This window comes from Delphinus delphis, chromosome 14, assembly GCF_949987515.2.
Source record: "Delphinus delphis chromosome 14, mDelDel1.2, whole genome shotgun sequence".
Classification (NCBI taxonomy): domain Eukaryota; kingdom Metazoa; phylum Chordata; class Mammalia; order Artiodactyla; family Delphinidae; genus Delphinus; species Delphinus delphis.
Window position 1 is genome coordinate 26,806,379 of NC_082696.1, and position 16,559 is coordinate 26,822,937.

The 16,559-nt window shown below is 42.9% G+C and overlaps 1 protein-coding gene across 1 annotated transcript in view; it reads left to right on the top strand.

Moving 5' to 3' along the window:
- Nucleotides 1–2,458: 2,458 nt before the first annotated feature.
- Nucleotides 2,459–16,559, top strand: part of MAP7 (microtubule associated protein 7) — a 165,329-nt gene continuing 151,228 nt past the window's right edge. The window contains exon 1 of the mRNA XM_060029915.1: nucleotides 2,459–2,801. Within this exon, the coding sequence (XP_059885898.1) occupies nucleotides 2,735–2,801 (67 nt within the window). The 5' untranslated portion in view covers nucleotides 2,459–2,734. The remainder of the gene's footprint in view (nucleotides 2,802–16,559) is intronic.

Genomic DNA, 16,559 nt, shown 5'->3' on the forward strand with positions numbered 1-16,559 from the left:
AGAAGGTGGAATCAGAACAATGAATTGACAAGATATGGAAACACAGATTTGGGCAGTGATGACAATGAAAGCGAAAGGATAGATGTTAAGCCTATGTGAGTGAGAGAAGGATTCAAAAATAGGCAAGTTTGGGGCAGTGCTGGTCTGGGACATGTTGAATTAATGGCAGGGCATCGTGCTAGCATGTGCAGAGACCATTGAGAATGTATTGGTGGAAGTCAGGACTGAGGTCAAGAGTATTGATTCTGGATTTAGGAGTCACTTGGATGGAGATAATAGTAAATGAGGACTGTGAGAAACAGAGTAGAGCAGAAAGGTTATGGCCTAAGATTTGGGGAGGAGGGAAGTTTGGGGACAAGTCGAGACGGAGGAGGAGTTAAGTCCCCAAAAGGACAAAAGAACTGGTCACAGAGGAATGCAAAAAAAACCAGGCCAGTGGTATAAGTCAAGCGGAAGACGATCAGGGTCGAGTGCTGCAGAAAGTCTAAGGGAATGACGGATTAAAACATAGTAACAGGCTATTCGATTTTGTGACCTAGAAAGTTTTTACAGACAGGTAAGAAAGACCACAGCTGGTTAAACAAAGATGATAAGTTGATGATGGTACTGGAGTCCACACATGTATACCCTTTGGTGAACAAAATGTATGACAAGAGATTGGGAGGGTGGAAGTCAAAGGAAGAAATGTTCTGAATCAAAGACTCCTAAATGTATTTGTTGGGGGCAGAGTGCCTTGAATGGAGGCACTTGAGGAGTAGGGAGGAGGGAGGGATGAGGTTTCAAAGGAGGCAGGAGCGGAGGAGGTGGCATCAGGAAGTTCAGCTCTTCCCCAGGAAAGGGAATCATGATGATTCCGTGAGATTCCGAGATGGATGTGAGAGCTCAGGACAGATGGCTTCCATGTTCTAAGTAAAGGACAACAGAAAGCACAACGTGGTGGTGTGTGACATTTAACAGACGTCATCCATTCCTGCATTCACGCAACAGTCCACCCTGTTACAGACACCCCGTGAGGTTTGGAATGCAAAGTCTGTACAGGGCCCAAGTGAAGAATTTTGGTGTGTTTCTTATTGCATTTATTTTTGTGTAACTTGTGACAAACTGAAACATAAGTTATCAAAAGAATGAGAGAAGGGATAAGCACACACAAAACCAAACAGGCATACAAATAAAAACACCAATTAGTCTTCGATATTTTGGGGGTGGGGAGTCAAAGAAAGAACTCTTTGGTTTACTTCAGTAAATGGTATAGCAGAAAACAAACACCTCCTTTTGAAAACAAATCACCTCCTTTTCCCAAGGTTCTTCCAGAGAATTCAACTCTCAAAATTCAGCTTAGGGGGTCTTTCTGATGTTCACAGGAAAAGTGTCTTAAACTCTGGTGACAATGTAGTAAAATATATCTTTGCTTGGGCCCAAGCTGAGGTCTAAAACTACTTCCACCCACCTGGTGTTTTATTTTTATCGGTTAGAAGTGTGATAAGAGTTATTTGAAAGTGATTTAGGAAGCTCATATTGCTAAATGATCAGTTTGCCTTGTCCACTGTAGAAATGGCACTAAGGGAAAATCCATGACTACAAACCACAGCACAAGTGTCCCTTAAGCAAAACCTCTACCTAGTCAGCCAGTGACCCAGTAAACCAAACGAAACCAGTCCACTGCTGGGCTCAGAGTGGCAGGATGTGCATGCAAGGATGGTAAGAATTGTCACCCTAGCGAGAAATCCAACACCGTTCTCAGGCACGCTTGGGTGTCCACTAGATTCTGCTGAAGTCCTTGAAAGGGTTGAAAACTGTTGGGAGCTTGCCGTTTGTGTTCAGCCGACCGAGTCTGTGGGAGTACATCTCTGCGTAACGAGGCAGAACTGAGCGCTCCTCAGTTTTGTTCCTTTATGTTTCCATTTATACAGGCTACTTTTCTTTTCTCAGCATTTTGTTGCTTAATGTTTATTTGCTTATTAGAGCAGAAATTGGTTTCTCCGCAGCTAATAATGTTTCTTTAAAAAAAGAAACTTTTTTTCCTGGTCTTCCGGAGCAAGACAGGAGTCACAGGGTAGTTGCTAACCGGAAATCAAGAATAAGAAAAGCCACATCACTGGGCACAAGTTTCATTAAGCTGTATGCCCTGGGGTTCATCAGATATAGAAGCCTGGTGAAAAGACAGGTCATCAACAATGGCGTCCTAAAGCGCAGAATGGAGACCGGACCGCAGTGTGGAATCCAGCTCGTGTACTTCGGCTTTCCACGTGGCATCATACTCTTTGGCGGCTGTCAGCACGAACGCCAGTCCTGGCGAAAGTAACATTGACCTGGCTGCTTCAGAGCTCAGAGACGAATAGAGCGTCCGGACGCTCTCGCCTCACTTTGACTGATCCTCAGACCGTCCCAGTTCATAGCGCCACCAAGCGTCGCCGACCCGCCTCCAGACCTCGAGGTGCGGGCAGCCGGGGCCTGAAGCTCGAGGCCCAGGTGCCTGGCTCCGCCCGCTCTCTGGTTGCGGAAACCCAGCCGCGTGGGTCGGAGTGGCTGCCACGCCGCACCTGCCCACGAGGGGGCGCGCCCGCGCGCCGGGCCCAGGCCGCCTCGGGCTCGTGAGCGCTCGCTCCTTCCTTCCTCCGCCCTTCCCTGACGGCGTTCACCTGTCTGGGCCGGGGGCCCGGCAGGGGGGTTGGCCGGCGGGAGCCAAGCCGAGGAAGAGGGCGGAGCGGCTCTCCCGGAGCGTCATCGGAGCACCATGGCGGACCTGAGAGCTGGCGGCGACGGCCACACGGGCGGCGATGGCGCTGCGCAGAGCGAAACAGGTGACTGAGCTGCGGGGGCAGGTGGTGGTCCGGCGGGCTCGGGCCGTGAAGAGCGAGCCGGCCTGGGGCGGGAGGGGGGTGGGGGGAGGGACTCGCGCGGGGCGCCGGCGCTCCCCTCCCCCGCCCGGCTGCGGCCCGGAAAGGCCAGCTCGGCGGGCCGCGTACCCCGGCTCGGAGCCCGCTTGCCCTCCGCCTCCGCGCGTCGGCTGCTCGGCCCCGGCGCCCAAGTTTGCCGGCGCCCGGCTGCAGTGCCGGCCGCCCCTCTTGCGCTCCAGCTCGACTTACCCCAAACAGGTGGAAGCGCGGGCGGGAGGAGGAAGTGGAGAGACGCTGGCCGCTCCTCTCCCACCTGCCGGGCTGGGTCTGATTCAATTGAATGGGAAAATCGTATCCCCCAAACCAAACCGTCAGCCGGAATAATCCTCGGCCAGGTACGGCTAGCAGGATTACCATTTTCTGCGCAAACTCTCCGGCCTTAACCGGCGCACCGGGTGCCGGGGTAGCCCGGCGCGATGGTCGCGCGTGAGCAGCGCCCGCCCGCTGCCCTGGGGTCCGCAGTTAACGACCGGCTCACGAGAGTTCTGAGATCTGGGGTCGCGAGGCAGGGGCTGGTTGCAGGGTGATGGGGGCCTGCAGGTGCTGGGGAGGGCTCAGAGATTCGTTGACTTGAAACAAGGGTCCTCGGCGTTCATGTTTGTAGTCCGTGCACCAACCCAAGGCAGGAACGTTGGCTCGGCTCATCAGGGCGCTGTGTCGAGGAACCCCCTCTTCCCAACTTCCACGCCAGAGGCAGGGGCAGGAGCTCACATCTCCAAGAGCATTAAGTCCTCCCCTCCCCCATTTTACTATATGCAGCCGATTTTCCCCCTCGCGATAGTTTTTTCTTGCAGATCCACTCCTGTCTCCTACTCCCCTCTTCTATTCTTGGCCAGTAAACTGTTTCTGGTACCTTCCTACACTTGGGATGGGGGCGGTGAGGCAGTTTCTTATTTTAAAAAGACATTCAAATTGCAGGCTCCCTGTGTTGTGTTTTCTGCTTACACATAACTGGAAACAATTGTTACCTAAATGTAAGACTTCCCCCACCCTCAAAAAAGAGGTATTGACTTAGAAGGTATGCTTATTTTAATGTGAAAGGTCCAAGAAAGCTATAAGGGTATTTGCAAATGGTGTATCTGTTCGGCTAGGTAGAGTTTGGGCGCCTAAAGACTAAAGACTTAATCCCTCCAGCGAAAATACCTGAGGTTAAGACAAGGAATCTTGAACTTGTTTACTTTGAAGTCACGCTATTTCCTGTAGGGTGGTTTATCTTGTCTTAAAATGTTTGAAAGGTTGGCAGGTCATTATTTTCGTTTGGGGTGGGAACGGGTGACTTAGAGGACGTGCCTTTGTAATTGCTTTAGGGAACTTGAGAAGCCGGGTGCTTAGGGTTACGGTCCCCCAAGAGAGGGCAGCAGGAGGGCAGCATCCTCATTGAGAATATAAATGGTTTGGTGCCTAATCCCCACAAAGAAAAAAAAAAAAAAACCTGCTTCTGTACACAGTAGTTTTTGCTCAAATAAATAAATAAACACTTCCTAGAATCTGCACGTGAACAAGTTGTTCAGATGTAAGTGAACTACAAACTAGCTTATTCAGTGCCCAAGCATGTTAACTAACGAACTGGTCATGCTTCTAACAATTAACCTACAAATCAACCCTGTGGCTGTCAGTGAAATATTTTCTTTATGAAGAGAGCAATTTAATTGGCTGCCGTCTCCTTCATAGAAAACAATTCTTCCACATCTCTACCTAGAAACTCCAGTTTCCAAGGGACAAATTTTATAAATGGTCTTTCAAATAATTGTACTTTATAATTTAACTAAAAGTTATTTCCGGCTCACATCTTTTTCCTATTTTTCTAGCCCTGGATTACTATTAAGGTTTTTCGTGCTCAGAGCACCTGTGTGAGCAGGTGTCAAAGAAAGAAGAAAGGTGAAAAATATATATATATTTAAGTCTAGGTAACGATGTTTTGAGTGTACAAGTAAGGACTGCTTGAATTTTAACAACTTACGAAGTTTTCCATATATTTAAGGCATGTGACCTATACCTGAGTATCAGACTTCAATGTAGTACTTCATTCTTATGGACATATTGCACATTATAACATTCAAATGCTGCAAGTCATTATTTTTTTTAACAATTACAGGATTGTATTGAGGTGGGTTTTTTGGGGGTGGGGTGCGGATTTCTGTCTTTTATTACCATCAACAGGTGAAAATTGCCACCTCAAATGGCAACATTTGTTGAGGGATTCATTTTATTCCCTTTTTACAACTGGTTGTTAGGTGGTAGGACCCATTCTTAAATGTCTCTCTTAGGTTTTCTGTCCATGTGCAAAGACTGTGGTCTAATTTTAGGGCAATTTAGTTTAGAATCTCAGGTGATTATAAAAATAACACCTGTAGGGCTTCCCTGGTGGCGCAGCGGTTGAGAGTCTGCCTGCCGATGCAGGGGACATGGGTTCATGCCCTGGTCCGGGAAGATCCCACATGCCACGGAGTGGCTAGGCCTGTGAGCCATGGCCGCTGAGCCTGTGCGTCCTGAGCCTGTGCTCCACAACGGGAGAGGCCACAACAGTGAGAGGCCCGCGTACCACAAAAAAATAAGAATAACACCTGTAATGTGTTCATAATCATATACATATGTATGTATGTGTATCAAGGATGGGTTGAAAATTGGCAGTATACGACCTATAAAATGAGACATTTGTTAAGAATATTGAAAGGTAGCATATAAAAATCATATTTATTTCAACATTTAAAAGCTATTTCTGTCAGTATATATTTTCTACTCAAAGGTAGTCAAGTCACATTCTTTACGGTGATTTTTTAAATTTTTCTTGAGAATGAACAGTTCTTTCCACATATATTTCAATAACAAAAGGTAGGCAAGAACTGAGAAGAATAATTGACTTGGAAACAAGTTTTCGATTTCACCACTAGAGGATGTCAAGTCCTTTTTTAATTATCATTTTGAGTAACAGATTGAAATTCACAAAATTGCCTCTGCCCAGGCTTTGTGTACTTAACCTTATGCTAGTGCCCAGAGCTGTGAAAGTGTGCAGAGGTAATTTCTCAATTTAATAACTTCCTTTTAAAAAGCCTACTGAATTAAGACCAAAGTTAAAGCTGCTTTGACTAGCTCATAAGAGCACACTTTCATGCACAGGGAATAAGTTAATACCTATAATCTGTGAATTCTGTTGCTATTCCTTTGGGGAAAATGACATAGAACCTGGACCTGGGCTTTTTCTCTCTTTAGCAGGCAGTGCAGTGGAACAACATGGGCCTTTTTTGTGATCTGGATCATGACCCTTCACTGCATTTTTCCAAATTAAAAAGTGATATTTAAGGTATTAGATTTCAGGGTCTACAAATATCTGCAAATAAAAATTGTTAGATGGGGTTCAGACTACAATTTGTTATTAAACTCATTGTTTTGAAAGTCACGTCCTAAAGCTATTAATGCTTCATTCCAAGTGAATAGATAACTTTTTTCCTGTTATATTTTGGCTGGCTCTTACCTTTGCATCTTGCGAAGTAGGAGGAAAGTATTATTAGACGAGGCATTTGTGCTCAGGAAAGTGCATTTATTGGATATCATTAGTTAGGCATGTATATGAAACACTAATTCGTATTGGCATGTTCTCTAAAAAAAATAAATAACATCTTTGCCTCCTGGTGCATGACAGAAAATCATTTGAAATGGGTTATTTTTTAAAACTCAGGTCTCATTATATTGTTATAAGAATTGAAAATATTGAGGCTTAGCATAATTTGACCAAGAAATATGTACCTTCTATAAAGCTTTATGGTGGCTGAAAGGTTGATGAGGACATGGTCCGTGGATTTCAAAAGGAAAACATCACTCACAAACAAATAATTGCAGGCTATGAGGAGTTAAGTGAAGAAAGAATTACTTCCAGCTGTGGTCTTTCATCATGGAAAACATACTGGGCATAGTAATTTAAATTTTTTAAATGGGTAAATGACATATAAAGTTGAATGGAGGAAAGAGAGAAATATAAAGGTGCAGATGTGGAAAAGAGCAAAGTTTTGGTCATATTGAGCTGTGTGAGGCTCATCACGAAAGAGTCTAGAAGGTGGATTAGCAATGAAGGCACATTGAGGCCAAATTGTGGAGTGATCAAGCTTAAGAGGTTAGTACATGATTCTGCAGGCAGTGAGGAAATGTTGATGATTCCTAAGGATAACATATCTTTAATAAAGTGCGATAAATTAGGCAATTCTCTACTCATGGATCTTGAAAGCTTGATTGCCAAGGCTAGCAGAAGAGCTCAGCTGTGCCTTTTAGGAATGCATGGTCCCTTCATCTAGGAAAGTCATTCCCTTGATTGATTTTTGCTGCTTTGGGAAGGGTATCACGGGGCGGGGGAAGGGGAGAGTGTATGAGGAACATAAGGCATAACCAGGCAGATTAGCCAAATCTCTGGTGATAGCGAGGTGATCGGTATTCAACCCATGTGATCCTCATTTTGAAGTAGCAGTGTAGACTAGAGGAGGGATTTAAGCAGGACACATTCAGCTACATACGGACTGGCTTTGAAGTTCCTGCAGAAGTCTTCTGGGCAGGCGTTGGGCCAGCACTATGGCATGGCAGTGGAAATGGGAAGAGAATGATTAACTCAAGATTCTACAGAGGCATGTGTCAAAGGATGCAGGTAAAAAGTTGACATATAATATTATACACCAGGTTTAAGTTTGGCTCATTGGTTTAAGGGTGGCGTGAAGATAGTCATGAGGAGGACCTGGTTTTGGTAGGAGAACTGGAAAAATCTCTGCTTTAAACATGGAGATTTGAGATGCAAGGGGGACGTGTAAGTAGAAATGTCTAATGGGCACATGGAAGGATGGGAATAAGGAGAAAAACAGGTTGGGACTCTGGGATTCATTCCATAAGGGGAACGTGATTGAAGCCATGAGGGTGAGGAGAGTTTTGAAAGAAAAATGGAAAGGGGATGAGACAACACTTCAAGCACAGGAGGAGGAAGAACCAGCAAAGAAGGTGGAAAAGCCAGAAAGTCAGGAAAAGCGTAATTGAGCAATGCCATACCTGCCAAGGGAGAGGGACGAGGAGGTTGAGGATTCAGAGAGTGAAGAGGAAAAGAAAAAACCATTGGCGTGGTTACAGAGTAGTCACTGATCACCCCCAGAAGAGGCATTTCAGGGCATGTAGCAGATTATGTGATTAATAGACTAGCAGTTGGAAGGTAAAGGTAGCCAATTTAAAACACCCTACATAAAGTTCACTGGTGAAAGGAAAAAATGTCAAATCCTTGAAATTTTTCTTTTTAAAATTTATTTATTTATTATTTATTGGCTGTGCTGGGTCTTCGTTGCTGCACGCGGGCTTTCTCGAGTTGCGGTGAGCGGGGGCTATTCTTCGTTGCGATGCACAGCCTTCTCATTGCAGTGGCTTCTCTTGTTCCGGAGCACGGGCTCTAGGCACGTGGGCTTCAGTAGTTGTGGCATGTGGGCTCTGTAGTTGTGGCTCGAGGGCTTAGTTGCTCCGCGGCATGTGGGATCTTCCCGGACCAGGGCTCGAACCCATGTCCCCTGCATTGGCAGGTGGATTCTTAACCACTGTGCCACCAGGAAAGTCCCCCTTTGAAATTTTTCTAATTAAAACTTTCTAATTTGCATACAGTTTACTGCTTTGGGGGTGTACAATTCATTGTTTTGTCGAATGTATAGTCATGTAACCACCGCTATGATAAAGATCCAGAAGAGTTCTCTTGCCCCAGAGAATTCCCTCATGCCACCCCTCTGCAGTCATGTCCTCCTATCCTTAATGCCTGGCAACCACTGATCTGTTCACCATCCTAGTTCTGCCTCTTCCAGAGTGTCATCAAAGTGGAATCATACACATAGACTTATTTAAATTTAATTTTTTTTATACAGCAGGTTCTTATTAGTTATCTATTTTATACATATTAGTGATACATGTCAATCCCAATCTCCCAGTTCATACCCCCTCCCCCAGCTTTCCCCACCTTGGTGTCCACGTTTGTTCTCTACATCTGTGCCTCTGTTTCTGCCTTGCAAACTGGTTCATCTGTTCCATTTTTCTAGATTCCATGTATATGTGTTAGCATACGGTATCTGCTTTTCTCTTTCTGACTTTCACTCTGTATGACAGACTCTAGGTCCATCCACGTCTCTACGGATGACCCAATTTCATTCCTTTTGGCTGAGTAATGTTCCACTGTATATATGTACCACATCTTCTCGCATAGACTTTTGAGGCTGAATTTTTTTCACTCAGCATATAATGCATTTGAGATTCAGACGCGTTTTGTGTATCAGTATTTATTGGTGGCAGTTTGCCAGTTGTAAGGTCCCACAGATTAATCCATCCACCCATTGAGAAACATTGGGTTATTTCCAGGCTTTGGTGATATAAGTAATGCTGCTGTAAACATTTATGTACAGGTTTTTCTTATTTATCTAAGGTAAATACCTGGGAGTGGAATTGCTGACTCATATGTAAGTGTATGTTTATAAGAAACTGATGAACTGTTCTCTGGAATGGCTGTGCAATCTTGCATTCCTACAAGCAACGTATGTGAGTCTTACTTGCTCTGCATCCTTGCCAACACTTGATGTTGTTATGTTTAGTTTTGCTTTTTAGCCATTTCACCAAGTTCTTTTAGTAAAGCAATGTAATCACCTCAAAGTAAAATAGTGCCCTTAGGGACGCTAAATGATGCTCACTTAAACTAGGAAAACTTGTGGAGGTAGAGTTGCTCCCAGAGCCTGGGTATAATGTGGAGCTTTTATTTGGCTCTAATGTCATGGGCTTCTTTATTCTTTTTTATCCCCATAGTATTTATTTCTTGTGGAGTCTGCATTCTGAAGTTGATTATGAACAGAAGTGCTGTCATCCACCACATCCTGTGCCAATCCAAATTCTCTTCTCCTCTTTAATGTCTGTCTTCTAATCCCTTGAGATACGGCTTTCCAGAATTTGGAAATAACTTTTTTGGTGTTTTTTGCAGTTAGGAAGCTGGAAATATTGATGGTATAATTTGTTTTATTGTCTGGATTACTCTTTGTTGGCAGAATTTATGTTGTCAAACCCGGTACTTAGTATCCGTTCTCAGTTACTGAAGTGTGTTTGCAGAGCTTTGTAAAAAGTCTTGATAATGTCTTTGGACATTTAATCACTGAGCATGGTCTAAGGTTCTATATGCTAAATGTGTATGATGTTCAGGCTTACTTTTTTCTAGAAAATCCATTTTTAAAAAATTTTTATTGAAGTATAGTTGATTTACAATGTTGTGTTAATTTCTGCTGTACAGCACACTCAGTATACACATATATACATTCTTTTTTATGTTCTTTTCCATTATGGTTTATCCCAATGATATTGAATATAGTTCCCAGTGCTATACAGTAGGACCTTGTTTATCCATTCTATATGTAATAGTTTGCATCTACTAACCCCAAACCCGCAGTCCATCCCTCCCCAACCCCACCCCTTGGCAACCACAAGTCTCTTCTCTTTGTGAGTCTGTTTCTGTTTTGTAGATAGGTTCATTTGTGGTATATTATAGATTTCACATATAAGTGATATCATATGGTATTTGTCTTTCTCTTTCTGACTTACTTCACTTAGTATGATAATCTCTAGTTGCATCCATGTTGCTGCAAATGGCATTATTTCGTTCTTTTTTATGGCTGAGTAGTATTCCATTGTGTGTGTGTGTGTGTGTGTGTGTGTGTGTAGATATATATATATAATATGTAGATAGATAATCACATCTTCTTTATCCATAGAAAATCAAGCTTTAAAGTTTGTCTAGCTCTTCAGTGGGTCAGTGCTTTCTTCCTCTTCATTAACTCTTTTAAAAAAAATTTTTTGAAACCATATCACATTTTATTTTATTTATTTTTGGCTGTGCCATGCAGCACATGGGATCTTGGTTCCCCGACCAGGGATCGAACCTGCTTACCCTGCACTGGAAGCTCGGATCCTTAACCACTGGACTGCCAGCGAAGTCCCCTCTTCATTAACTCTTGAAAATGCTCTGACTTATAGTTCACAAATTTAAATGGCATCAGATGGTTTTTCTCTATTTGTTTACCGTTCTCCTTAGTATCTTTATTTGAGAAATAGCCAGTTGAGAAAATCTATAAGATTTTCTTTTAATAAGTTCCACTTTGAATTTTGATTTGAAGAGTAATATATTTTTGACAAGAATTCACTGCACTCAACAGTTCCTCATCCTTGAAAGCTCCTACAGAAGCAGTTGTGAGAGAGAATTGTGAGAAAATGCCGACAAGGGACACACCTGACCGGATAGTGCAGATGAACGTAGGGATGCAAAACTAAGCAGAAAGGAAGCCGAGTGAAATGCATTTGGTATATGTGAACTGGGCTTTGCAAGCATTGTTAGTAAAACTGTGTATATTTAAGTATAGAGTATTGAGATTTGGGATATGTTAAAATTTCTTTTGTGCCTTTTTTAATGCCATTAAAGCCTCCTTTTTGGAGTTGGCTTTCTGGTAAACAGAAGCATTACTACTTACTATGGCCTAACCTTCCACGTATAAAACTTGTATCCCTGACACCGTTTAAAGTAGAAAAGAAGCTATATTCTAGGAAGAGTTTAAATTCCAAGGTGAAGTTCTGGAAGGAAACCCCCCTTCTTTTAGTGTTCCCACAACCCAACACAAGGCCTGTTTTGGTGGCAGCAATGTGCATAATTGACTACAGTAAATATACTGGGCTGCTTTTCAAGATTTTAATCCAGGCCTCTGTTTCCCAGAAGCTCCTGACCAGACTCTTTAGTGTGGCAGAGACACCAAGCAGGGCCTGGTTGCCTGCTTCCTGCATTCCTCCCGGATTGGTTTCTGTTCATGGTAGATGCTCTAAATTAGTACACCCCGCAGTCCTGGTGGGTTCAGTTGAATATAGCTCTCTGCTTGGCCATACGGTTATGTTGTTGAACCGATTATTGAGGTCGTGTGCTGGAGCATCACTGGTTCAGATCATTGCTTCTCAATCTTGGCAGTGAGTGAAAAATCACCTGGGGGCCTTTTAAATCTCTGGATGCCCGCGCCGCACCCTAGGCAATTATCTGAGGATCTCTAGGGGTGGGAGCCAGGTGGCAGTATTTTTTAAATTCCCCAGGTGGTTGCAGTGTGGAGTCAAGGTCGAAAACTACTTGAGATCCATTTCCTATTTAGTGCTCTTCCATTTGACCTTAGGTTTGATTCGGAGGTGTCGAGTATATCTTATAAAAACCACCTGGAAAATCGTAATGGCTACTGCCCCCAATCTAGTGAGTTTACTCACATTATCTCTTGTTTTACCCAGTAATTTTTTTTGAAGGAAAGGTAGAAGTGAATATGGGTGTGAGTCCACTTGAATAGCCAAGTATTATGTACACATATATTCCAGGACATATTTATGCACTTTTATGTCTGAATATGTTCAGGTAGACAAAATGTTAGGTAGTTAGCTTTCTTTTTGTCTACTTTGCTTTGTTGTTACACTGCCTTCCTCTCCCCCCTCCTCAAAACAAGGAAAGGTCAGTTTCGGATAGATAATTAAAGGGTTCTCTTTGTAGAAAATTATATACTTTTCCCAGAGATTTTCATGGTGACCCATGAACTCTAATCACCAGATGCCTGGCTTTGGAGACCAGCCCTTGTTTCTTCTGTCTGTAAATACTTGACACAAGCATGACCTTCACCGTGATGCTCTCCCCTTCCGCCTTCTGCCTGCACTGACGCTAATACCCTCTGGGCTAAACTTTCCTTCCTTCGCCTCTCTTCTTTCTCATCATTAGATATTACTCTACCGAAGGCTCAGTCTGGTAACCTCTGCTCTTCTCACTTTGCATTTTTTCTCAGCGGTATTATTCACATCTATGGCTTTGAACATCACCTCACATGAATAGCTCTGGCTCTGTGTGTCAGAACGTCTAGACGCGCTTCTGAGTTGCATCTGTGTGTGCTTGTGAGGTTTTGTGATGCCATCCGTTGTGATTTGAAGCCCTTCCAGGCAGAGCTCACCTTTGGCAGAACTGGTTTCCTCTTTTCTCCTCCTTGCAGCTGGCGTCTGCACAGCTGTAAAAATCCAGGACCAAAAGGAAAAGGGCAGTAGGGGAGATGGAATGGCTGTGATCCCTGGAGAAAGTATCTTTGATTCTTTTTTTTTCCCCCCCTCAAGATTATACTGAAACTGAGCACGTGTGAAGCTATAGGTCTCAAAAATTGACTACCAAGTTAGTTAGGGATAATGCTAAACTATTACTTTGTGCTGGGACTCTGGGGTCTGACCGCCTGGGTTGCAATCTCTTCCCCCGCTCCCGACACACAACCTAAGGGATGTTGGGCAAGTCATTTGACCATTCGTCTTCCTCAGTTTCTTCCTTTTTAAAACAGAGATAGTGGTACCAGCCTCACAGGGTGAGGATTAAATGAGTTGATGCATGTAATGTACACAGATAAGTGCCTGACACAGCGTCAGCATGAAGTGTTATAATTATTGTGGTCCTGATTATTAAGGATTGGTACTGCGTCACTGAAACTGTGGACGTACCCTGGCATGCTAAATTTCTCCCTTAAGCAAATTTTTATTTATAATTGTAAGTCTCTGTAATGAGAATACAAATGTAATGCTGATTTAGGCCTGACTGCAGCTGTGATCACAGGGCCGTTGGCTTGGCTCAGGTATGGGAAGCATCATCAAAGCACAATGGTGCTTTCCACCTGTCAAAATGATGCACAAAACCTTCCGGTAGTAGCTTGCTACACATTAGCCTGTGAGATTCGTGGATTCTGGTGTAATTGAGTTGGACGCCCAGGTCAGCCCTTCTTGCCTTATTTTTGTTTCATTTTTATGGTATTCAAAAGTGTTTTTTATTACTATATCATCGTTCTAAGTTTTAAGTTCTTAAAGTATGATTGCTACAGAATTATTGCACTTTAAATGAAAGACAGACTTCTGTTCTTTTTAAACCAAAAAGATGGACTTGCCAGGTCTGTTATTTCCGTCACAAGTCACTGTCGCTTCACTGAATGTTTCTCTATGAGAAAAATAGACGAAGCATATACAGCTTGCCTTCCACAAACTTTCGTGAGAAGTTTCACAAACTGTGAAGATGCCCTCATTGTGTATATAAAAAGATACATCCTCATGCTTTGTACGGTGACTTTGCATAAGTCCCCGGCAGAGTATCAGGAAGTACAAGTAGAAGAAATAGCTCTACAGTAGAAGGGAAGCGTCAAAATAAATTGAGAAAAGGGAGCTGGAGCCATTTTTAGTCCAGGAGACCTATGAGAGGGCAAATGCCTTTGAATAGAAAAACCCCATAATCTTATCCAATGAATCCTCACAGGAAAGAACACTAGATTGGCATTTCTGATTGAATTCTTGGTGGTCCAGCTGTAACCGAAGTACTCAGCTTTGAGAACGTCATCCCATTTATTTACAAACTGATCTGGTTCAACGTTTGCCTGCTACTCGCTGAGCAAGGAGGCAAAAAAAAAATGGTCCCAGTCATCCACCAACTTGTGCAACACAAATCCTAAACCATATATGTGATTAGAATCACGCGTCCTTGTGAAGGCGGGCAGGGTTTCATTGAAGAAGGTTTTGGAAGAGGAGGAGCACAGAATGTCAGAAGGAAGGAGAAAAAGGGTGTTTGTTCTACATCTGGCTCCTGTTTCAGAAGTAGGACTCGGCGTACAGCCTTTAGACACCTGTGAAGTCGAGTTCCACACTAGCTGTGAAGTGTGCAGTGACTTCTTGCTGTACAGAGCAAATCGTTTTCTATATTGACGTACCTATCTGGAAACCTGTTCATGGAACAATTTGCATCGTTGCAATTGTTTTTAAAACAAACAGCTCTGGTTTAAACCAAACTAAACAAAAACCACCCTCTTCTTGTTTGTAAACAGAAAACAAGAACAAGGTCTTTTTCCAGTGGGCGGGAAGCAGCTGGACTCTGGGCTCTAAGCGGGGAGGGGGTGCTTCTTGTTTTAGGGGTTTCAGGGCAAGTCTTTTCCTCTCTGCCTGTATGGAAACCAGCTAGTACTGTCTCCAGCAAAAAAAAAATTGGGAGGGAGGAGAGATTTTTTATTATGACTTTGATTCCTTTACTGCAATATTGCATGTGTTTGGAACAACCTTTTTTTTTTTTAAGCACATCAAAGATTTTAGTACCTTCAGCGGTGGAAGTGTAGCCGTTTTGCCTTATGATAAAAGGTAAAATGGTCCATTTGTGGTGGTTTAGGAAGTTCGCCAAGTCTTTGGCATTATAATCCTTCCTCAGTTGCCTGTCTGAAGTTTACATGAGTTTTAAAGCAAGGGCTTAGAACACGAATATGAAAGCTAAAAGGTATTAGAGATGAGGTTTGGGGCGCCCTAAGTGTCCTTATCAACATGTTCATCCTTCTGAGATGTTATTTATTTCTATATAAGAGCCCCCTAAAATCTCGATGGCCCTAGATCAGGCAAGATTAAAAGAAGCTGTATTTACCAAAAAATGAACTGGGTTGCTAGCAGTATCTACATGGAAATTAATGCTTCGTATCTTTTATTAAAAAGTGATTATTGTTGCCCTAGTAACATCTTTGGCTTAGCAGTTGCAAATATTAGAAGCTTCTGGGCTTGCTAACCCCAAGTATACTTCTCCTTACCTGTATCATTTAGATTAAGGTTTTTGGTGTTCTGGTTGGTTGCTGACAGTTACAATGGATGTGCTAATCCTTTTCAGTGTGGGCCTTCACGGAATGAAAATGACCAAACCTCAAATCTACCCACCCTGATCATATAATTTAGCATTTCTGTTAGTCACTTCTTTCCTCTAGGTTGATTTCAGAACTATGCCAGAGAATTGTATAATTCTTCTTTAGTCAGAGTTGGTTCTAATTAACAAATAAGTCAATAAATGTATAAAGTTTAGTACCTCATTTACCTTCTCATGAAAAACATGTTTTATTTCACCACCCCGTCATCCATATATCTACATACTATAGTTTCTTCTAATTGAAACAGTGGGAAGGATTTCTTTTAACGTTCTTATCTGTACTTTCTAAACCATTTAATGTTGCGACAACAAGACTGCTTAGTTCTTATAATGATAAAAAGGGTTTATTTGATGCTTTGAAGCCAAACGGTATTGGCTTCTCAGTGACAGATCATTAGTGAAAATATATAGGGGGATTTAATAGGTCTACTCTGAGGTGTCCTGTCCCCAGTTTATGAATATTATTTTAACAGAGCATTGCAATATTGGGAAATGATTTGAGTAGATAGTATCTGGCCTATTCAATGAAGGTTATGATCATTGACACGTAGACTTTTGACTGGCATGCTTTCATTTGCAGCATGTTGATTTCAGTGTGGGGTAGAGTGTCTGGATCTCTCTGGGGTCACTGACTGAGATGGTTAATTATATGTGTCAACCTGGCTAGGCTACAGTGCCCAGTTGTTTGGTCAAACACTAGGCTAGATGTTGCTGTGTAGGTATTTTGCAGATATAATTAACATTTACAGTCAGTTGACTTTAAGTAAAATAGATTACCTTCGATAATCTAGGGGGCCTGATCCAATCATTGAAGGCCTTCAGGGGTTTCCCAGAGAAGGAGGAATTTTGCCTCAAGGCTATAATATAGAAATCATGCCTGAGTTTTAGCCTACTGACCTTCCCTACAATTTTGGACTTGCCAGCCTCCA